Raw genomic sequence first — 23,923 nt, forward strand, 5'->3', positions numbered from 1 at the left:
TGGGTTCAGAATCCCAAATCTAGGGGCAGCTAGGTGGCATAGTGGATATAGCACCAACCCTGGAGTCAGGAAGACCTGAGTTCAAATACAGCCTCAGACACTTAATAATTACCTAGCTGTGTGACCTTGGGCTAGTCACTTTAACCCCACTATCTTGCAAAAAAACAAAAAAAACAAAAAACAGAATCTCAAATCTAGAGTGGCAGAGATGGGTACTGCAATCTGTCCAATGTGGTAACGAGACCAATTCCAAAGGAGCTGGTGGGAGTCCTGGGAAGAGTTCTTTTTTCTTTATGAAGGATATGGCACCCCTGGAATGAGTTTGCCCTGATAGAGAGACCCACACTAGGAAATGCATTGCTATTTCATCAGGTGAGCTTGAGCCCAGGTAAATGTATTTGGAGAGTATTTGCAGAGTTGAGCAGCACAGACCTTTGAGTGATAGCATAGCTTTGTCCTACTGTCAAAAGATCATCACCAAATTGTACCATACTGATGAGTAGTCCTTTGTGAGACAGGCTAGCTTTTACCCTATTTTCAGAAGGCTATCACCAAAAAAATCACAATGAGACTTTCAAGAGACAGTTTGGAAATAACATGTTGTTGATTTGTCACCAGAAAATCACATCCTGGCATGTTGTCCAGCATTGTTGGAGTGCTGTGGTGCCTCGCTGATATGGGAGGCACCCACAGCATCCAGGCCATCACCAGAAGTTCTGTTTCCTAATAAATCAGGCCAGGGGGTATAATGGTTCTGGAAAAGGTAATGAGAAGGATGTCCATGCACAATATTCCTCTCACTGTAATCAGCATAATGGGCAAATCACTTCATCATTCCTTATGATCTTCCTCAATTATGAAATACAACAATCAATCAATCACTTAAACATATTTTTAATACCTTCACCCCATGAAGCTCACAGGAGATCAGGAAATAAATAGAAGACAATGGGGTAGGGGGAATAGAAGGCTTAAGAGGGGGTTGTCACCTAACTTAGGAATAAGGATAGAACTCTTCACTAGTGATCATCACTCTAGGGGGATGTACAGCTTCCATCTGGAAAGCCCTCCCTTAATGCCCAGGGCCAACCTAGGTCTGCAGAGGTCACTAGCTCATTGGAAACTGCTGGACCACCCTCCTTCAGGCCCCAAAGTTACAGGAGGATTCTAGATACTGACTCTGGAGGTGGCATGGAACAATGGTTCTGCAACTCATCTGCTGTGGAATGACAGCTGAATCCTTTCCTTTGGACTCAATTTTCCCATTTATAAAATGGTGTAATTTCCAACTTTGACATCCTGAGTTCTAAGGGTCCTTCCAGTTCTGACATCCTGTGTTCCAAGGGTCCTCCTCTCAGCTCTAACATCCTGAGTTCTAAGGGTCCTCCCAGTTCTGACATCCTGGGTTCTAAGGATCCCCCCAGCTCTAACATCCCAAGTTCTAAGGGCCTACCAGTTCAGATATCCTGAGTTTTAAGGGTCCTCCCAGTTCTGACATCCTAGGTTCTAAGGGTCTCCCCAGCTCTAATATCCTAGATTCTAAGGGCCCTCCCAGTTTATCATCCTGAGTTCTAAGGGTCCTCCCAGTTCTGACATTCTATGTTTTAAGGACCCTTCAGCTGTGATATTCTATGTTCTAAGAGTCTTTTCCACTCTAACATTCTATGCATGAAGGTTTCTCTTTGCCTGTCTTGATTTGTAAGGTCATTTCAACCCCGCCACCCACATTCCCTTCTAGGAACCCCAGGGTAGCTGATTCCGATTGGTTGGGACCAGCTTCAGAGAGCACAAAGCCACGGACCACCAGGAGGGCCAGGAGCAGCCAGGGAGAGAAAAGGAGGCTTCCACTCCTCAGGGGCCCCCTATCCTGCAACTCGCCCCAGGGAGCCTGGTCCCCTCTCTCAGAGCCCTGGAGGCAGGAGTCAGAGCAGATTGATCTCATCCAGGTAGCGGGCAAGCACTGAATCCCGGACATCCTTGAAGACATTGCGGATGTTGTGGGTGTCGGTGGCACAGGTGTAGTGGCTAAAAAGGCGCCTTGAGCGAGAGTTCTTCCTTGTGGAGCCTTTGGCGTCTCCAGAGCCAGCATACATCCCTGTGTACATATCTAAGATGAACTGTTTGGCCGCTTCTGCATCCTGCTTGGGGCCTGGGGAGGAAGAAACAGTAAAGACAGGCCCAAACACGGTGTCTGGAGGGGTGCCTTGGAGTCTCCGTGAGCTGCTGAGCTGCGCTCAAGCCACTGCAAGAACAAAAGAGGAAGTGGGACCAACCACCCTGCTCCCCAGCTGGGGCTGGAGTCTGGCCAGTTAGTCCCCCTTCCTGTCTGGGGTCTAGTTTCCTCAAATCGGGAACCAGAAAGCCAGAGGCTTGCTGAGAGGAGAACAGGATGGGGGCAGGGAGGGAGGGGGAGCTGCCCTCCCAACCCTTCCCTGGGCAGGAGGTTTGCAGGTGTCCTGGGAGGAGAAGCTACAGCAGAAGAGGGTGAGGGAAATCCTGAACAAAGGCAATTCAGGAATTGGCCTCAATCCTCTCACTTTATAGAAAGGGAAAAACAAGGCCCAGAGAGAAGAAACAGACAGTCCATGGCATATTTTAGAGGAAACCAACCTGTCCTATTCTGGGAGGGAACAGAAAAAAAAAGAGAGGGTCTGGATCCCCTATAGTATAAGAAGATGCAGGGAACAAGATTATAAGCACTGATGACCCTTCAGGAAGCTGCTTCCCTCCTCAAAGCCTCCTATTCCCCAACCAGCTGGAAACTGAAAGAAGTAGACTTGGTTATCCCTAAAGTCTCTCCCACCTCTGAGACTATGAGAAGAAACTGAACTGCAAGCCACTAAGCCAGGCCACACTCCAAAGTGAGGAAGGGGATGACCTACAACAAGTATCTCTCCGCATCCCTCAGATGCAGATAGGGTACACTGGAGAGAAGCCGGGATCCTTCAGGTCCGAGATCGGAAATCACTCACCAGGGAAGCTGGGGAAATAGGTGGCCAGGTGGGAGGTGGGGATCTTCTCCTCCAGGATGTCTGTCTTGTTAAGGAAAAGGATGACAGAGGTGTTCTTAAACCAGGGCAGCTCCAGAATGGTGCCAAACAGAGCCAGGCTCTCTTTCATCCGGTTCTTGGCGGGGGAGGGAAGATATCAAGAGGAATGATTGTTAAATATAAAAAGAGAATCTCAGAAGGCCTTCTAATCCAACCTATACCTGAACAGAAGTCCCCCCTGGCTTTGTCATATGTTACTTATATCATTTTGGACTAGTATTTTTCTTCTCTGGATCTCAATTTCCTTCTTTGTAAAATAAAAGGATTGAATCTTCTAAGATCTCTTCTAGCCCAAGAGCTAGTCCCTCTAAAACACCCAAGAAGAGGCCATCCAACTTTCACGTAAAGATTGCCAGCAATAGGAAAGCAACTGATCCTCCAAGCTTTTAGTCCCTCCAGCCTACAAAAAAGATAAGCTTTTATTTCTATTTTGTATAAAATTATCTATGAGCAGCTCAGTGGCACAGCAGATAGAACACTGGGCTTGGAATCAGGAACACTCCTTTTCACATGTTCAAATGTGGCTTCAGACATTCACTAGTTGTGTGACCCTGGACAAATCATTTTACCATATTTGCCTCCGTTTTTCATTGGTAAAATGAGCTGGAGAAGAAAATGTCAAACCACTCCAGTATCTCTGCTGAGAAAACCTCAAACGGGGTCACAAAGAGCAGGACATGACTGAAAGAATTCAAGATCTCCAAATAAGCTTACATGAGGTACATGTTTCTCTCAACAGAACACCAACTCTCTGATTTTCATTTGTGACTTTGGTATCCCAGAACTTACCATCTGGGTCATAGTAGATGCTTGTAGATTGGCCAACCAATGGCAATCTCTCTTCCCCATGGCAACCCTTCAAATACTTGAAGATGGTGTTTGATTTCCCCCTCATTTCCAGACAATAGCTCCACTCCTTTAAATTACAGTCATTGGAAATGAAATAATCTCCATTCCCTTCGTTATCCTGGTCATCACCCTATGTGCTTCTGGCACTGGAGTTAAAGAACCTGTTTTTAAATTTTATCTCTATGATTACCGCCTGAGAGATCTTGAGCAAATCACTTGGCCTCCATGGTATTCTGTTTCCTCATATTTAGGATTAGGGGATTGGTTTTGAAAGCCTTTGATGTCCCTTCCAGTTCTTCCTACACTTATGACCCCATGATTCTCTAAGTAGTCAATGTCTTTCGTTCCCCTTGGACAATATTGATTAGATCTGATTGGTTTGATGGGGTTAAACTTTTATCAGACACCTACTATATACAAAGCAAAATGGAAAAATGGGCCCTGCCTTCTAGGAATTTGTATTCTGACCAAGCAGAGGACAATATTTGTGAGTAGCTAGGTGATAAGGGTGTCTGTCCCTGCACAAGTAAACACTTGAGTATTTTAGGGAATGGGCACATGTGTGTCTTGAATGCATCTGTGTATGGGATTACTAGTCTATACTTCCAGGTTCTCTACTCCCCTGATCACCAGCACAGATCCTAGGTACACCCCTGTCAGACTTCAGACATGGTCTTGAAGCGTTGCCAGAGCTATTTTTTCCTCACTGGCCAGCCTGGGTTCAGACATAAGATTCTCTGAACTTAGTGATGCTAAGCCTGACTCCTTTCCTGTCAGACCTGGGTGCCCTGCTGGAGCCCAGGATCTCCTCTATGCATCATGAAACTATGGAGGAAGACTTCACTACAGGTGCGCAAACTATGGTGCAGGGGAGTAGTCTCTGGAATCATTTTACTGCATACCTCTAACAGCAAAAAATAGAGAATGTGTACCCTGATATATGTAGCTTTGTTTATTTGCAAATTATATGCATGTGCTATTTTACTAATTATAACATAAATGTTAAAATCTACCCCAAAATGGGGGCAGTTAGGTGGCGCAGTGGATAGAGTACCAGCCCTGGAGTCAGGAGGACCTGAGTTCAAATATGGCCTCAGACACTTAATAATTACCTAGCTGTGTAGCCTTGGACAAGCCACTTAACCCTATTTGCCTTCCAAAATCCTAAAAAAAAAAAAAATCTAACCCAAAATAGAAATCACAATGAAATAAGATAAAATCATGTTTGATATTAGTGTCCTTAGGAGGAGACTACTAGAGAAGGAGGATGGATGACCTGATCAGATCTACACTTTGAAAGTATTACCCTGGCAGTTGTATAGAGAGACCTGAGGCAGGGAAACCAATTAGGAAGCTATTATAAAGGTCCAGGTAGAAGAGGATGAGAGGCCCGGGGGAGGGGAGGGGAGGAGAGGAAAGGAGAGGAGAGGAGAGGAAGAAGGAAGGAAAGAAGAAAGAAAAAGAGAAAGGGAAGAAAGGAAGATAGGAAGGGAGAGGAGACAGGAAAAGAAGAAGGAAGAAAGGAGGGGGGGAGAGAAGGAAGGAAGGGAGGGAGGGAGGGAGGGAAGGAGGAAGGAAGGAAGGAAGGAAGGAAGAACAGAAGGAAGGAGGGAGGAAGACATAAGGGGGGGTTAACTCATTCACCACTGTAACCCAGGCACAGGAGAAGAGTTTCTACTCTTCTCAATCAGTTATTTTGCTGCCCATTTACTGCTCAGAATAGGTTTTATAACTACCTTAGGGGCTCATGTCCTGTACATCCATCTTAAGTGTAAGCCCATAACCGGCTATGGTAAGGGGAAGACTGGGGACAGCTAGGTGGTGCAGTAGATAGAGCACTGGCCCTGGAATCAGGAGGATCTGAGTTCAAATACAGCCTCAGACATTTAATAGCTATGTGACCTTGGGAAGTCACTCAACCCCACTGTCTTGCAAAAAAAAAAATGGGGGGGGGGGACTGGGAAGCAACCATTTCCCCACTCTCCCATTTGGTTGATCTAGCAACCTAGAGTTGGTTATTCCACAGTCCCCACTTTGCAGACTACTGATACGGTACATGGTATTATACTATTGGGTTCCAAATCATCAATCACCAAGTAGGTAACCCTGAACAAATCAAATCACTTTTCTGGCCTTCAATATCCTTGTTGTCAAAAGAAAGAAATTCTAGTAGTTGTTTCACTGTCTCATTGTGGGGAACAAATGATCATAAGATGCATAGAATTTGGTGAAAATCCCAGAGTACTAGATAAATATGAACTACAATTATGTCACGTTAGGTCCATAGGAGAGGCCCCATGGCAAAGTGGATGGAGGCCTGGCCTTAAAGCCAACAAGCCCCTGGTTCAGGTTCTGACTCTGGTACAATTGATGACCAAAAGAAAAGCATTAACTTCTCAGCTCCTCACTTTGTGTCTTGAAGACATAAACAAATGATGGGTCATCATTAGGAGAGGACATTTCCATACTGAGAAACTATCCCTGGCAAGACCTTAGAACATAATAAATTAAGACAGAAGACTTTATAAACCTTCCATACAATGCTTTCATTTTACACATAAAGAAATGGAGGTCCAAAGAGGGAAGTGACTTGGCCTGGGGCCAGTCTAGTCCTGGATTCTCTTAACTTTCAATATGATTCTTTCTGGCTTAAGTGTGTGTGTGTGTGTGTGTGTGTGTACATGTGCACGTGTGTGCACACATGCATGCACACACAACACATGTTAGGGGAGCAGCAAAGTTTCCTACATTGATAAAATCACACATCCTATTCAGTTTTTCTAACTTCAAGAAAAGACTGTATGACACTTGTCAAGGAGGTGTTGCAGCGGGGGAATCTTGTCAAGGTCTGGTTTAGACAAGCTGAACCCCAAGGTCCCTTCCAACCCTGAGATTCTGGGATGTTGAGGAGTGCTTGTGTGATGGTGTATGTCTGTCTTCAAGTGGCTAGCTCTGACTCAGTTTTTGTGAATCTGACTGATTTCATGTGCCTGAAAACACATGAGGCTGTGAATCTGTATGGAAGCAAGACCAAAGGTGTATCTAGGGGCGACAAGTCACCCTCTGGGAGTGGGGGTGCTTCTGTGTGTATGGCTGACCACAAGTGCCCAAGGACCCTGCTGTGATGTGTCTCTAGATGTGAATTATGTGATGTCATGGGAATGTGGATCCGGGCGGGATCTTGGTGGATCCACCCGGCAACAAGATGACTGTCCTCCTCCCCTCATTTTTCTCCTAGGAGGCAGACTCTCATCGCCTCACACCTGGATTGTCATACTAGCTTCCTGCCGCTGATCTCGCCCCATTCTGGTCCATCTCCCACACGGCTGCCAGCTGGACTTCCTAACTCACAGGATGGACCATGTCACTCTCCCACTCAGTCAACTCCCAGGCTCGCTATGACCTTCAGGATCAGATTTAAAAGCCTCTGTTTTAAAGTTCTTTTTCCTTCCTCATCTCCACTTCCCGGTTTCCCCTACTTGCTTCAGGCCTCAGCTCAAGTGGCAAGAAGTCTTTCCTCAGTGATAATCTTAGCGCCTTCCCATTTATTGTTCACATGTTGTCTTCGTCCCTTAGATTGTAAACTCTTTGAGGGCAGGGACTGTCTTTTGTCTTTCTTTGCATCCCCAGCATTTAACACAGGGACTGGGACAAAGCAGGCTCTTTATGGGGGCATTTAGGGGGATAGTGGGTAAGAGCTCCAGTTCTGTAGTCAGGAGGACCTGAGTTCAGACAATTCCCAGCTATGTGACCCTGGGCAAGTCACTTCACCCTGTTTGTCTCAATTTCCTCATCTGTAAAATGAGCTAAAAAAGGAAAAGGCAAATCACTCCAGTGTCTCTGCCCAGAAATCCCCAAATAGGGTCGTGAAGAGTTGGATATGAATAAAACAACTAAACAACAATAAATGCTAGCTAACAGACTGACCTCCTGGTTGTTCTCCTCCAGACATTGGTCGTATTCACTCAGTGACGCCAGGTAAATGAGAGCGATGACATTTTCAAAACAGTGAATCCACTTCTTCCGTTCAGACTTTTGGCCGCCCACATCTACAATCCTGCACCAACCAAACAGAGACTAGTTATGCCTGTGTCAAGATAGGGAGAGGCTTTGGGAGAGACTTATGAACCCAAACCAGAGCTTTTATGCAAAGACCCAGAATTAATTAACTGCCAACATTTCCCAGGGCTACTCCCATGGTCCCAAACAAAAACACACAAAACTGAAGAGGCAAGATAGAATGAAACTGAGAGGTAGGGTGTATAGGACTAGATTTTGTCACCAATCTGATCTTGGGCAAATCAATTGGCCTCTCTGTGACTCAGTTTCCTCATGTATATAATGAAAGGGTTGATCTAAAATATTTCTAAAAATTTCTAAATTTCCCTTAGAAATTACACCTGTGTTCTAAGGGCCCTTCAACTCTGACATCTTGTGTTCTAAGGGTCCTCCCAGCTCTGACATCCTGGGTTCTAAGTGTTCTTCCAGCTCTGACATCCTGGTTTATAAGCCCCCCCCCCCCCAACTTTGACACTCTGTGTTCTAAGGTTTTTCTCAGCTCTGACATTCTCTGTTCCAAGATCCTTTTAAGGGCAGCTAAGGTGGCACAGTGGATAGAGCACCAGCTCTGGAGTCAGGAGGACCTGAGTTCCAATCCAGCCTTAGAAACTTAATCACTACCTAGCTGTCTGACCTTGGGCAAGTCATTTAACCCCATTGCCTTAAATAAATTTTAAAAAAGATCCTTTTAGCATTTTTTTTAGAACTAAAGTGGACCAGGTATCAAGAGCATTGTGTTCTATGCCTGTTCCATTGATCACTCTCCATGTGGCTTTAAACAAATTATCTTTTGTTTTTCTGAAAGCCTCAGTTTTCCCATCTATAAAATGAAAGAATTGAACTAATTGACATAATAAACATTTTGGTGGCTTAGCATATAAATACTAAACAAAGAATCAGGAAGACCTGAGTTCAAATCTGTATGACTCTGAGCAAGTTAACCTCTGTCTCAGTTTCCTTCCATACAATAGGTGTCATGAGGATAGGATGAGCTAATACAAAGCTTACAAACTTTAATGTGCTACATAAATGCTATTTTTTATTTACTATTCTATTATATTATCTCCAAGTTCTTCAAGTTTTATCATGTAAAAGGGAAAGCACACATGGATGGGGGAAAAAAAAGTCATTTTTCTGGGCTAGCCACTGGGGAGAAGGCTACAGCTTTGAGCTAAGGGGAGATTTTGAGTTACCAGCCAGACAACAGAGCCATGAACTGCCCCTAGCCAGCCCTCCAGGCTTTGTTTTGAGTAGAAGAGCTACCATCCAGTTTGGAAAAAGTCTGGCCAGGTCCCTGACAGTGCCTCCACCCTCCCCACCCCATTCACCACAACAACAGAGCTGAGTCTACAGGTCTTCTTCCTGTTCTGTTCTCAGAAATGTGGGTCACTGATACAGGGGTCTACGTCATTTCCCCCATCCCTCATTGTCAGGTTATTTCCCGGGGCCTTCCCTAGTGGGTATTGTCCCAGGAAGCTTCGAATCCCAGGGAGCAAAAAGAGGAAGGTACTGGAACCCACCTACCACAGCTTCCCAAGTCTCCAACTCTCTCCTTAGGGGGCCAACAAAAAGCCTAGTGAATATGGAAAAATATGCTTTAGAATTAAGTTGCTAGACTCAAAGATACTATAGAACATTGAATGGGAAAAACCTCATAAAATGTCTGAAGAAGTAGGGTTCTGGGGCGGCTAGGTGGCGCAGTGGAGAGAGCACCGGCCCTGCAGTCAGGAGTACCTGGGTTCAAATCTGATCTCAGACACTTAATAATTACCTAGCTGTGTGGCCTTGGGCAAGCAACTTAACCCCATTGCCTTCAAAAATCTAAAAAAACCCAAAAAGAAGTAGCTTTCTTAGAACACAGGATGTCAGAGCTGGGGGGACCCTTAGAACACAGGAGGTCAAAGATGGGAAAACCCTTAAAACATGCAGGTCAGAGCTGGGGGTGGGGGGGGGAATTCTTAGAGACCAGGAGGTCAGGTCAGGGCTAGCAGAGGTCTTAAGAGATCATTCAGTTCAATGACTCTTCAGTATATATTCACTTCATTCAGGGCAGGTCCTGCTCCAGGTGCTGAGGATAGCAAAATCAAATGGGGACCATCCCTTGCCCTCACCGGTCACTAAGGAGCCAAAAGGCCACTGGAGTCCAGCCCTAGGCCTCCCTTCTGGTCCAGCGACCATCCTACAGTCTCACAGGAATCTCTGCCATTTCCTCTGAATCCCAGGACCTTCTCTCTCTTGATTATCTCCAATTTATCTCCTATCTGTCTGGTCTGCACATAGTTGTTTGCACTATTAGTCTGGGGGCTCCCTGAGAGCAAGGACTTTCTTCTCTTTTTGTCCCCAGAATGCAATATGGACCTAATTTTAGGAGGCATCTAGTCAATGTTGACTGACTGACCAAATCTAGACCAGTCTTCTCGTTTTACAGATGAAGAAACTGAAGGTCTGAGAAGTGAGATGATTCATCCAAGGTCACACAGGTGACCAGCTCTAGTGCCCTTTCCACTGGCTCTAGTGTCCTTCCCATTGGCCTCCCTCTGAATTCCCGTGGGACATTTGGCATATACACAAATAAGTAAACCCCTGGTAATAGAGCCCTAAGAACTGGAAGGTGAAGGCCAGGAAGGAGGTGGTCCCATGTCTGACACGAGCCATTCCAGTACAGCCCAACCGCACACTCTGCCATTAAACAAATGGAGAGAACTGAATCCAGAGCAGAAGGCAGTTTCTCTAGAGTCACCCGGACACATGAGCCCACTGAATGCCCATGGTCTCCATGAACTGGGCAGGGGATCCCAGAGAAGTCAGTGTGGATGGGGGGAAGGGGCAAAAAGATCCAAAACCTGACCCAATGAATCAGGGTGGGGAGAAGGGTTAAGCAGCCCTTGGCGGCTCTGGGGAGCTCACCTCAGGTTGGTCTTCTGAACAGAGAAGCAGTATTCATTAATTCCAGTCGTTGGCATCCGACTCCGTAGAACATCCTGGGCTGTGGGGATGTAGTTTTCTTCTGTAATACGCTCCAAGTTGGACAGGTAACTGCAAAACCAGACCTGACCTTGAACCCTGGCTGCCTGCTCTCTTAACCCCCCTGGATCCTGAGGCCTCCCTTCCCTATGCCACCAACCCCACTCAACAAAGTAAAAACCATTGCTTTTCTGTCTGCCTGCCACAAAATGGCATCCTGTACTCAGTGTCTAGTTGGGGGCTTTCCAGAGCTAAAGTGATCTTTTCCTTCTCCGAGTTCCCACAGACCCTACTCTGTAGGGAGGGGGGAGGGGAAGGGCAGGCAATCACTGCCCCTTTCTCTTGCCCTCATCCCCCAGTGTCCAGGACAGGGTTGATTCTACATAGAGATTCCCTAAGAGTTTATTGACCTAGGGGTGTAGATATATGAACATGGTCAGAATCATGGGCAAGACAAATAGGACCTGGCTATTTATTTGCAAGGGTGTGTGTGCTAAGAGTACACTAAGACGTGTCCCAGTGGAGATGAGAAGAGCTGGTGTCAAGTGTGTCAGGTGTCTCTCAAAAAGGAGAGAAAATGAGGCCAGGCAACTGATGGAGAGTCATGAACCAACAGAGACATTCAACAAAATGGGGCTGGAGAGTTCATGCTCTGCCAGAGAGGTCACACACACACACACACACACACACACACACTATTCACATGCACAGATATTTCCATGCCCCCAATCATTCATAGAGAAACATATACCATACACACCTGAGACACACATGGATCACACATGAAGCCCCATACATATGGACTCCCACAAAGTGGTGGAACAATATATTCACACACACACACACACACACACACACACATATCCCATAGACACATGTTTCTTACTAATAGATAGATTCTCTGTCTCTTTGGACACATACATTGTCCACAGATGTGTCCTTTATCCATAAACACATATACTTCCTGGCCTCTAACTTCCCACATTCTCCCCACATACATACACATGCACCTAATATTTCAAGATCCAGACCGAAGAACTCTGAGGGGAATGTATTTGTTCATTTTTGTTATCCGTTGGCCCCTCAAAGTCCATACAGTTCTATATGTTTGAGAACACACACATGCATACTGGTGTAGAGATGACTATGAGATAGCTCTGGATTTCTGAATTCCTGATCCTCACTGGGGGTCTACCTGGCTCCTAAGCTGAGTCTCTGGGGGTTCCATCCACAACCCTCTCATGGATGTGGCCCAGAGACCTCCAAGGCTCAGTCTTCAGGCAAAGAGCTTAGGTGAAAGCCTGGCAACTCAATGACCCAAAACAGACCACCATCCCCCTTCAATTAAACCCACCAGGCCATGCATCTGCCCCGCACTCACTACACAGCAGAGTCCAGCAAATGGAACTCGCGGCGGCGTTCATAGCAGGTTCTGATGCCATTATCTTTCCATAGACACTTAATAGCATGGGCTTGGGGCTTCTCGAAGGTCGTCACTTTGTAGGCATCCGTGCTCATAATCAGGTTAGCATGATGCTGAGAGGTAAAGGGATCAAGAGTCAGAGGCCATGGGATTATCAGCCCAAGTCAAGCCAAAAGGGTACCTCTAAGAGAGGAGACATATTGGGTCTTGGGGTTCCAAAATAATTTCTTTCATAGTTTGTCTCCAGTCCACCCACAGCATACCCTAGTATGTCATCTTCTTCATCTTTCCAAAATCAGAACAGAAAACTACAGGAATACAGATTTATGCTACAGGGAACCTTGGGGATTTATTTAACCCTATTCTCCAGTTTTACAGATGAGAAAACAGAAGTCTAGGAAGGTTGAATACCTTGCCCAAAGTCACTCAAGTATTAAGAGGCAAAAGTAAGATTAAAACCCAGTCTCTAACTTCAAACCCCATATACCATCCTTGCTACGGGAGATAGTTTGACAGCAGGAGTCCTGAGTGAGTGACCTTGAGTCTTTCCCTTCTCTGGGCCTGTTTTCCCACCCATCCAACAAAGGGCTCCTTCTAGCCCTAACCCTATGGTTCTTACATCCTATAAGGCCCATGTAACTGGCGGGGGGGGGGGGGGGGTTAATATGGGTAAAAAGAGACAATCATGGACCAGAGCAGTCACAGGTTATACCAACTATCCCCCTTTCCCACTGAGTCCAGACCCCCACACCCTTGGTTCCTTCTTGCTGGGCTCACCCTGCTCTCAGGACAGCTATAGGGGATATGAAGGGTGTCCATGGCCTCAATCATGGCCTGCATGGAGGTGAAGATGTTCTGATATACCAGGGATGTGAAGCCCTTGCGGTCCTCCTCTGAATAGCCTGCCCCATGGATAATCCGCATCTGTTTGATGAATGTGCTTTTCCCACTCTCCCCAGTACCTGTGGGTGAGAGACCAGATCAGGGTCAGGAATACCCACCAGCCCTCCCCTAATCCTTCATTCCAGGCCCCACACTTGGACTCCCGGAATTTCACCATCTTATCCCCTCTTGATGAGGAGTGGGGATGGAAAGTCTTCCTCCTGCCTCCCAATGTCCCAATGGACATTGATAATAAAGACTTACTTAAACATATCTATCGCAGTGGAAAGGGTTTAAGACTGGGCAGTCATAGACTCCCACTTGGGTTTTAGCCCTGATTCCACCACTGACCACTTCACAGAATCAGTTTCAAAGTGGAAAACGACCTCATTAACCAACCCACACATCAGAAAATCATCCCTTTTACAACACAACCAACATGTGGTCATCCAACCTGTCCTCAGAAACCTCCAGAGAATAGAGCCTTTACTTAACTGACAAGAAATCTCCTCCTAAGAACCTTCTACCCCTCAGTCCTAGTTCTGCTTTCTAGGGCCAAGCAGAATCAGTCTAATCTCTCAGCCTGAATAATATAGCTCTTTAAATACTTGAAGGCAGTTACCATAGCCTTACTGAGTCTTCCCTTCTCCAGGCTAAGCATCCTTAGCTCCTTAAACTCATCTTCTCATAGCATAAATGCAAGGTCTTTCTCACCTGGGACCATTCTCCAGGTAATCCTTGTCCTTCTTCATCTATGGCACTCAGAACCTCATTCAGGACTTGAGATGTAAACTGACAAAGGCAGGGAGTGAAGGGCTTGCTACCTCCCCTGATGTGGCCCTACACCGAACTGGTTTTCTTAGATGCCATAACCTCCCTCTCCTCTATCACCCATCTCACATCTTTTACCCCAAGCCTAATATCAGTTGCAAAGTCTTGCCTTTTCTACCATCCATCCCCTTCTCAGAAAGTCACCAGGCCTCCCTCATCACCTCTATCTGGGACTATGATAATAACCTGCTCATTGGTCTTCCTGCCTCTCTCACCTTTCCAATCTTCCATTACCTGTCAAAGTAATTTTCCTAAAGTCCACATGTAACTGTGTCATTCTCTCATTCCATAAATACTAGTGATCTAGTCAAATAAATTCTTCAGTTTAGCATTTAAAACCTGGTCTCAATCTACCTTTCCAGACTAGGTATCACATATGCCATATTCTAACTCATTAAGTTTATAGTACTGAATCACCTTGACTGACTTCAGATGAATGGTTGTCTAGCCAAGTCTTCCCCAGTTCTGTACCTTAGACAAGTCCCTTCTCCATTCTGGACCTCATTTTCTTTATTTATTTTTAAAAAAGGAACTGCATATTCAATAAATGTTCATTAAAGAAAGAATTTTTAAAATATTTGAAAACTGAATAGCATAATTCTAAAGAACTGGTGAGTCAAAGAACAAATTATATCTTTGTCAAAGAACAAATAATAGAAAATGTCATTTAAAAATGACTATAAGGAGACAACATAGTAAAACTTATGTGCTTCAGCTAAAATAATTCACAGGAAAAATGTTATACTTCTAAATACTTTAATAAAAACAATAAAGAACAAATTAATAATTTTTTAAAAAATATTGTTGGGTTATGGGGGGATGATAGTCTGCCTGGAAGAAATTCAATTTCCTGGTCATTGAGTTACCAGGAATATTCTTGAATAACAACAAATCAAATTGTCTATCTAAATAACAAAGCAAAAATTCTGAAAATTAAAGAAGAGAGTAATAATAAAATGAAAACAAAAAGTCATTGGATTAATAAACAAAACTTATTTTGGAGCTGGTTTTTAAAATTTAACAAAAGAGATGAATAGTTAACTAATCTGATTTTTTTAAAAAAAGAAAGGAAAACCAAATTGTTTCAAAAGTGAAAAAGGAGAACTTGAAATAAACAAAGAAGAAATCAAGGAAATGATCAGACATCAATTTATCCAATCATATGTTAAGGAAACTGATAAATACTTACAAAAATATAAAACACTCAGATTTATAAAAAAAAGAAATAGTTATATAACTCAAGATACAAAAAAAGAAATTGAACAAGATATAAATTTGCTTTCAAAGTAAAAAACAAAACAAATAAAATTCTAGTACACAGTAGATTCACAAATGAAATCTATCAAACATTCGAAGAAAAATTAATTTCAATGCAACACAAACTGCTTACAATATAAGAAAACATCTTTTAATCTCTTTCTATGATACAAATATGATTCTGAAACCTAAATCAGAGAGAAATAAAGCAGAAAAAGAAAAGTATAGACCAATATCCCCAATGCAAAAAAATTAAATAAAATATTAGCAAATAGGCTACAACACCATAAAAAATATCATGCATTCTGATGAGATTAGGTTTATGATAGAAATAGCATAAATCTTCAAAATAAAAAAGATATCCATATAATAACCATGCTAATATAAATAATAAAATGATTATATTTTAAAATATTGATAAATCCTAAGTTATCGATGATCATATGACAAAACCCAATACTCATTTACATTAAAAATTCTAAAAATTATAGCATTAAATGAGTGTTTCCTTAATACATTGCATAGTATTTATCTAAATTCAAGAGTAAGCATTATTTGTAATAAAGATTTAAGAGACCTTTTCCAGTACAATCAAGGGTAAGGGAAGGATGCCTATCATTGTTATTACTGTTTAACACAGGGCTGTAAATGCAATCAGATAAGAAAAATAAATTGGAAGCATAAGCAAAAATAAAGAGAAAAAGAAATTATCGCTTTCTGAAGATGCAATAATGATATACTCAGAAAACCCTAAAAAGTCAACAAAAAATTAATTGGAATGACAACTTCAGCAAAGTTGCAAGATATGATACATATCCATGCAAATAAGCAGCATTCTTATATTCATCTAACAAAATCCAGCAAGGAGAACTAGATAGAAAAATTCCATTCAGAAGAGGAGGTACAATGGATAAAGTGCTGAGTTTGGAGTCAAGAACATCTTAGATCAAATATGGCCTTGGATTTTTATTAGCTATGTGATCCTGGGCAAGTCACTTAACCCCTATTTGCCTCAGTTTCTCATCTGTAAAATGGGGGACACACTGGAGTAGGAAATAACAAATATTTTTGGTACCTTTGCCCAAAAAAAAAAAACATGGACAAAAGTCCATGGGGTTACACAGAGTCAATCACATAAAAGTGACAATACTCCCTAAATTAATTTATTTGTGTTGTATCAATCTCCCAAAAGAATACATTATAGGGCTAGAAAAATAATGAAATTTATATAGAGTAACAAAAAGGTCGAGTCTCAAAGATGAAATGAAACAAATGAAATGAAATGAAATGAAATGAAACAAACAGTGGGAAGGAAGGGGGGTCTAGAAATATCAGATATCCAACCATACTACAAAGCAATAAGCATTAAAATGTTTTGGCATTAGTTAAAAATGAAAGAGATTGATAAGTAGAACAGATTAGATATACAAATACAGAAGAAAACACAGTTGCATAGTATTTGATAAACCCAAAGACCCTAGGTTCCTAGGAAAGGGTTCACTATTTAATAAAAATGAATGGGAAAAGTAGATAGCAGGCTGGTGTAAATTAATTTTAGACCAAAAGTAGATAGCAGGCTGGTGTAAATTAATTTTAGACCAAAACTTCACAAACAATAGAAATTCTATATGTGATCTAACTATAAAAGGTCAATGACAAAGAAATTAGAGAAGCAATGAAGAAAATACCTTTCAGTTCTATGGCTGAAAAGTTAATGAGAATCACTCAGAATAAAACAAATAATTTGAGTATATCATCTTTCTGAGGTCAAATCCGGCCTCAGACACTTAATTAGTTGTGTGACACTGGGCAAGTTTGTCTCAGTTTTCTCATCTATAAAATGAGCCAGAGAAGGAAATGGTAAATCACGCCATTATCTTTGCTGATAAAACCCCAAGAGGGGTCACAAAGAGTTGGACACAACAGAAGAACAGCAAGCCATTACTATAGTTCCTGATGTATAGTAGGCATTTAATAAGTGTTTGTTGAATGGAACTAAACTTAACTGGGGAATGATCAAGTTGCAATCAATGTCTTTTTTAAAAAAATAGCAAAAATAAGGAATATAGTGAAATTTGGAAAGAAATACTAAAGGGAGCAGCTAGGTGGTGCAGTAGATAAAGCACCAGCCCTGGAGTCAGGAGTACCTGGGTTCAAATCCAATCTCAGACACTTAATAATGACCTAGCTGTGTGGCCTTGGGCAAGACACTTAACCCCATTGCCTTGCAAAAAAAAAAAAGAAATACTAAAGAGCCTAAGCTGTGTGACCTTGGGTAAGTCACAACTCCATTGCCATAAACAAATAAAATTTTTAAAAAAAGATAAAAGCAAGCAGAGGTGGTAGAACATACTCATTGATTCTTACTATATAAATAGAAACAATGCTCAATAAATACACAAATGGGGTGGCTAGGTGGCACAATGGATAAAGCACCAGCCCTGGAGTCAGGAGTACCTGGGTTCAAATCCAGCCTTAGACACTTAATAATTACCTCGCTGTGTGGCCTTGGGCAAGCCCCATTTGCCGTCAAAAAAAACTAAAAAATAAATAAATACACAAACCAAAGCTTCAATTACTATCCTTTTTTTTGTAATTCCTATTCTTTCATTTTTTAAAGGAAAAAATAATTCCTCTTCTTTCATTTTTTTAAAGGAAAAAGACCTTGGGATCTAGGGGGAGGGGTTATTCTTCATTTTATTTATTGTATTTTTTGATACTGGCAACTAACAGCCCTCCTTCCTGCTCAACTGGTACCCACACTGTGTCAGACAGATGACCCCAGCATACTGATGGTAGTCTCCTGTGGCAAATATAAAAAGATATCAAACAGGATGAATTCTTGTCTTGACTATTGGAAAGAACTTCAATGTGTTCATGATACCATAGATCTGTCAAAGTTTATATTCCTTGTGATCCATCCCAAAGTCAGGGCTGATGGTATCTGAATACAGACTTAAGCACACTTTTTTTTCCTCTCACTTTATTTTTCATGAGGTTTATCTTTGTGGGGGGAGGCAAGATTATGTTTACTTTTACAACAAGACTATAGTAGTAATGTGAAAATAAATAAATTTTTAAAATTTTTTAAAAATTTATGTTCTAACACTGTACACCCTAACAGCAACATGGGGGCGATGATCCACCTTGAAGGACTCGTTCATTCCATCAGGGCAACAATCAGGGACAATTTGAGGCTGTCTGCAATAGAGAATACAATCTGTATCCAGAGAAAGAATTGTACAGCTTGAACAAAGACCAAGGACTATTAACTTTAATTTAGAAAAAAAAACTGATATCTTATTATCTGAACTTGCTATCTCTTATACTTTATGTTTCTTCCTTAAGGATATAATTTCTCTCTCATCACATTCAATTTGGATCAATATACCATGGAAACAATGTAAAGACTAACAAATTGCCTTCTGTGGGGGATGGGGGGGAAGTAAGATTAGGGGAAAAATTGTAAAACTCAAAATAAATAAAATCTTTAAGTACAAAATAAATAAATAAAAAACAAAAACAAAAATTTATGTTCTTTTGGGGAGAGGGATAAGAACTACAGATGGGATTTTACTGATATAGGGGAAACCACTGATGAGGAAGCAGTTGACTTCTCAACACTTTATAATCCCAGAGACTCACCTGGTGCCCCAAAAGAGCTTGCCCAGGGTCACATGGCCAGAAGATGTCAAAGATAGGATTCGCATTCAAGTCCTCCTGGCATTGAGGCCGCTCTCTGTCCTCTGCACTCAACTGAATCTCATGTTTATGATACACAGAATAATGTGCAATTCATAGTAAACATGCCAGAGGTTCAATACATATAGTATGCCTATAATAAAACTTATTCTGAGCTCTAGGCTTCCATCAGACTCTTCCATCTTATGACTGTGTGACTCAACCCCTCTGTCTCCTCAAAGTCTCCTTGGGGATGATCTCATTGGCTTCCAACTTCCTTCTGCCACAAGACTGGACAAATTCCCCTCATTTTATGAGCTCCAAGGGTACATGCCTGAAAGTCACCCTAATTGGGGAATGGAAGGTAGAATCAAAGCTTAAATGAGGAAGAGCATTGGCCTGAGGCTAATTAGAAAAGACCAGGTCTCCTTTTGCTTTTCCTTAGGGCCCCTCACTGGAAGGAGAATGAAAGGGGAAGGGGTGGATGGACCACGAGAAAGGGAAAAGTTGAGAGCCACAAATGAGGAAATGGGTGGAGGCGAAGAAGGAGCTAGGAGGAGAGGGGAGGAAGCAGGAGAGTGTGGCAGTGATGGGGGAGCCCTGAGTCAGACATGCATTGGCTGAGGGCAGTCTGCCCCAACATTTTCTGTTCTAAACTTGGATTACATCACAGAATCTCAGAATAGGAAGGGGGTCTTTGCAGGTCCTTCAAGCTCAACCTCTCCCCAGAAGATAGTAGCTACTGCTAGAAAACCTCCAGCAATGGGAAACTCATTACCTCTTGAGGCAATCTTTTTATCTCTGAGACTACTCTCATTTTTAGGAAGTTTTTGCATATGTGGAGCAAAAATCTGGTCAGATCTTCTAGGAAAACAGTCCCTTCAAATACTGGAAGTCAGTTATCACATCCCCCTTGGTCTTCTCTTCTTAAGCCAAACACCCCCATTTCCTTCTTTCCAAAACAAAAGCACAAAGAATGAACTGGTTTTGAGTGCTCAACCCTGTTATTAACCAGTTAGTTTGAGTACTTCATCTCTTCTTTCTAATCCCTAATATTTTGTGATCTGAAGATTCTTTCTGACTCTGACATCCTGTGCCATAGGCTCTAAGGCCATGTCCTTCATTCTTTTTGTCTGAACCCCTATAATAACTCTTTGACTATCCTCTTGTCTTCAGTCTTCCCCTCCTCTAACCCATCCTTCATATTTTCCCCCAAAGGCTCTCTCTTTCCTTATTCAAAACTCTCTGGACATCTTCTGCCCCGACAGAAAATCTGAACTTCTTACTCTGGCATTCAAGGCCTTTCTACTCTGAGACAGCTCTCAGTATTCAGAAGTTTTTGCCTACATACATAGAACAAAAATCTGCCTGGCTGCAGATTTGGTGCTGCCCACAAGGGCTGAACAGAACAAGTCAGATCTTCTTCCAGGGAAATATCTTTCAAATACTGGAAACCAGTTATCACATTGCCCTTTGGGCTTCTCTTCATTCCCAACATCCATTTCCTTCATTCTTGTAACAAATACACAAAGTCCTTCCCTTTCATGTTCTCAATATTAGATGACACATTCTTCCCCAAACACATCCTAGACATCTCCCATACTTGGTATCCTTTCTAGTTCTGTGGATTAAGCTACGTGATCATCCATGTCATTAAAACTCTCCCCATCCTACAAGGCCCAACATGCATGCTGCTTCCTCCAGACCACCCTGACTCATCTCCCACCTCCCAACCCCACAATGATTGTTCCCTTCTCAGCCCTCGAAGCATGGTTTTCTGTCTCTTTTGGCCTTTATCCTAGTGATCATTATGTGGGCCCTAGGTCATCCCCTCTCCAGACTAGAGCTCCAGATCATCTTCTCCATCTCTGTCATCACTCAGTCCGGGGCCCAACATACCAAAGACCTCTGGGAATGTCTGTTGAGCTGAGGGGGCACCTGGAGTTTAACAGGAAAGGCCTGCTTCCTCTGTAACTACTTGAACTCTTGGTTGGTGAAGAAGGAAGATTCATTTAGAAAGTAGGACTAAAAACCTATAATCCTCTGTGACTAGGGAAGAGTGTCCCAAGACTTGTGTTTAGAGACCTTCCTGGATCAGCTTATGCCAGCAAGGATTACTAAGTCCTAAGAGGGAAGATGGTGAGCATAGAACAGGGAGGACAGAGATCATAGAACTTTAGATTCAGAAGGACTTCCATAGCCATAGAACATAAAAGCTGGTGAAGCTTGGAAAGGTGAGCCAGCTGCCATAATCTTCTTTGAGTATAAATCCCCAGGTCCCAAGCCTGGCTCCCCATGGAACCATAAGATTTTAAATAAGATGGCAAAATGAGGGAGGCCTAAAAAGTAAGCATAGGTCAGTTCGGGTTAACTTCAAAGGAGATCCTGCCAGAAGGTCAGAGAAGTGGAATCTTTCCAGGCCCCTGTGCCTAGGTGCCTAGCCAATCTCTCAATGGTGGGGAGTGAGAAGGGGAAAAAGGGAGGGGGAAAGTTGTAGGAGCCACTGGCTTATTTAAGAATTAAGGACTGTAAGGGGCGGCTAGGTGGCATAGTGGATAAAACACTGGCCCTGGAGTCAGGAGTACCTGGGTTCAAATCTGATCTCAGACACTTAATAATTACCTAGCTGTGTGGCCTTAGGCAAGTCACTTAACCCTGTTTGCCTTACAAAAAACCTAAAAAAAAAAAGAATTAAGGACTGTGGCCAATATTTTCTACTGACTTCACAGACAAGTTAGTATTTTTAAGAATGATCTTCTAGTCCATTCTACCCTCCCCATATCTGGCCTATACCCATCTTTCTGACCCTTACCCCTGCAGTTCCAGTCTAGGATAAGAAAGAAGAGGAAAATAGATATTAAGTAAAGATGACTATGAGGAAATAGTAATGGGAGAAATCCTCCAGAGTCTTCATAGAAATGAACAATAGTTCATAATATAAACACAAGGCCTAGTTGGCCTTGGGGTGGAGTTGCCAGTGGGGGGGGGGGGGAAGGGAGAAAAGGGGCAGTTACCCCAGAGTCTTAAAGGAGCAAAAAAGGGACCACATGGTTATCCTGAGGAACAGGACCAGCCTGGTCTGACAAGTTGTTACCAGGGCCTCAAGGTATACCAGTTCATGGGATCTGAACACTGAGAGCTTGAGTTTGAGTCCTCATGCCACCCTTCCTCCCTTAGGAGGTGTGACTTTAGGAAAGTCTCCTACTCTTTCTGGCCCCAGTTCCCTCATCTATAAAAGAATCTCTAGGTTTCCATTGAAATATAAATTCATTTTCCTGTACCCCCTGGGTCTGTGAGGGGAAACAAACTTTTAACAAACTCAGAAATAAGGGGAACCCAGGAAGAGAGAGTCAAAATCTGGGCAATTATCAGGGCAGGTGTGACTTCTGGCCTTACCAACAGCACCAGGTGGGGGAACACTTGATTCTTTCAAGTATGATTTCACCATTTCATAGCTATCATCTGATGTTCTCTCCGGAGGACTTTGGCCCAGTCCCTTCCTGTCACTAGGCTGCTCTAAAAATGAATATATGGTCTCTGAGGTCCCTTCTTATTCAGCTACTCTAAGAACCTAAGAGAGTCTTCCCCTGGTGAAGGTGCTGAAACTGGGAAGGACCAGGCAGACAGAGATACTCACCCAACAGCAGCAGCTTCAACTCTCCTCGGTCCCTCTTCTTCTGTTCCATAAGGATCTTATTGATTTCTTGGTCAATCCTCAAGGCTGTCTTCTCGTCCTCGGTCAGGCACCAGGGGCAGCAGTGCCAGCTGAAGCAACGGGCCATGGCCTCAGAATGTGGAGGCTTGGAGCTGTCACAGGGGCTAAGGCACCATGTTGGGATCCCAGATCCCCACAGGCAAATTTCCTGGCAGGCAGATCCTAACTTTCCCAATTCTCCCCAATGGCTAACAGAGCTTCTGGTTCTGCTGAGTCCAGGAACTAGTGATGATGGAGTCCAAGGGAGAAGAGATTTGATCTCTTCTATGCCTTCTCCTGCCCAAGTCTCCTATGAGCTTTGGCTGATATTTCAACCACAGGAGGTAGGGAGAAGAAGAGGAAGAGGAGGTTGGAGCCAAGTTCCAGACCTAGCCAACTGGGTCGACAGGTAAGAACCAACTTTTCCAATTCTTCAGAATGTGGAGGAATAAGCTCAGATTCCGAGACAAAGACGAACGTCCCTTAGGCAGCAGGCGTGCAGAGGAAGAAGTCTCAACCACAGGCCTGTCCTTGGCCTTCACTCAGTGGGGAGCTCCTTCCTCATTCCAAAATGAGGGTGTGCTTAAGCTCTTGCCTGTGCCGCAGGGTGCCGCACCCCGACTTGGCCGGGGTTCCCTGGTCCCTCTGGCTGGGAGGAGACAGGGTTTAGCACCCCTCAGTAAAAGCTCCTCCTTTCTTTTGGGCCCCTAGCCACAGGCCTTCCCCCTTACCCAACTACCCAACCACCAACTACCATGCATGCTCTCTCAAAAAATAACCAAAAAACCTCTCCCTCCCAATGAAGGAACAAACCATTTCCGGAGGGGAAATAGGGTGTCGTCTTTGCTTTGTTAGAGATCAAGGGAAGAAAAAGGAGGCATGAGGTCCTCCCGGTGTGAAGGGTTTAGGGGCCAAGCCCTGGTATGAAGGATCTACACCCTCCCCAGACAAAGCTTTTATCTTCAATAAATACTTTCTGGCTTCCATGACAGGCAGGGAGAAGTGGATTTCATCCAAATTTAGATATCTCAACTGCCTGTGCCATCCCCATCCTGCTTCCCAGGCCCAGAGACAATACTCATTGCCAGGATCAGTAGGTGGAGACTTAGCCTGGATGGTTCATTCACCAGATCTTGGGATGCAGGTTAATTCATAAAAGAAACCAGCAAGCTAAGGAAGTAGCTTACACCTGGTCACTAATACAAGCCATAAAAATCTTGGTTCCTTCCCACA

The 23,923-nt window shown here is 43.3% G+C and overlaps 1 protein-coding gene across 2 annotated transcripts; it reads right to left on the minus strand.

Moving 5' to 3' along the window:
- Positions 1-601: 601 nt before the first annotated feature.
- Positions 602-22,995, minus strand: GNA15 (G protein subunit alpha 15). 2 transcript variants are annotated; one of them, XM_074204888.1, is made up of 7 exons: positions 22,634-22,995; positions 13,123-13,307; positions 12,304-12,458; positions 10,866-10,994; positions 7,827-7,956; positions 2,973-3,126; positions 602-2,149 (listed from the first exon to the last, which is right to left on the minus strand). In XM_074204888.1, exons 1-7 carry the CDS (start codon positions 22,776-22,778, stop codon positions 1,923-1,925), a joined length of 1,125 nt encoding a protein of 374 aa, XP_074060989.1. In that variant the 5' UTR covers positions 22,779-22,995; the 3' UTR covers positions 602-1,922. The 2 variants fall into 2 exon arrangements, with proteins under 2 accessions (XP_074060989.1, XP_074060988.1); XM_074204887.1 differs by having other exon boundaries at positions 2,101-2,242; positions 22,634-22,854.
- Between the last annotated feature and the right edge of the window lie 928 nt (positions 22,996-23,923).

The sequence above is a fragment of the Macrotis lagotis genome, chromosome X (assembly GCF_037893015.1).
Source record: "Macrotis lagotis isolate mMagLag1 chromosome X, bilby.v1.9.chrom.fasta, whole genome shotgun sequence".
Lineage (NCBI taxonomy): Eukaryota > Metazoa > Chordata > Mammalia > Peramelemorphia > Peramelidae > Macrotis > Macrotis lagotis.

Excerpts from the sequence above, each read along its gene's own strand:
- GNA15 (XM_074204888.1), bottom strand. The coding sequence starts at position 22,778 with ATGGCCCGTTGCTTCAGCTGGCACTGCTGCCCCTGGTGCCTGACCGAG. Across the intron at positions 13,308-22,633 it reads GTTGAAGCTGCTGCTGTTGG|GTACTGGGGAGAGTGGGAAA; the intron begins GTGAGTATCTCT and ends TCTCACCCACAG. Across the intron at positions 10,995-12,303 it reads TTGCTGGACTCTGCTGTGTA|TTACCTGTCCAACTTGGAGC; the intron begins GTGAGTGCGGGG and ends CTGGTTTTGCAG.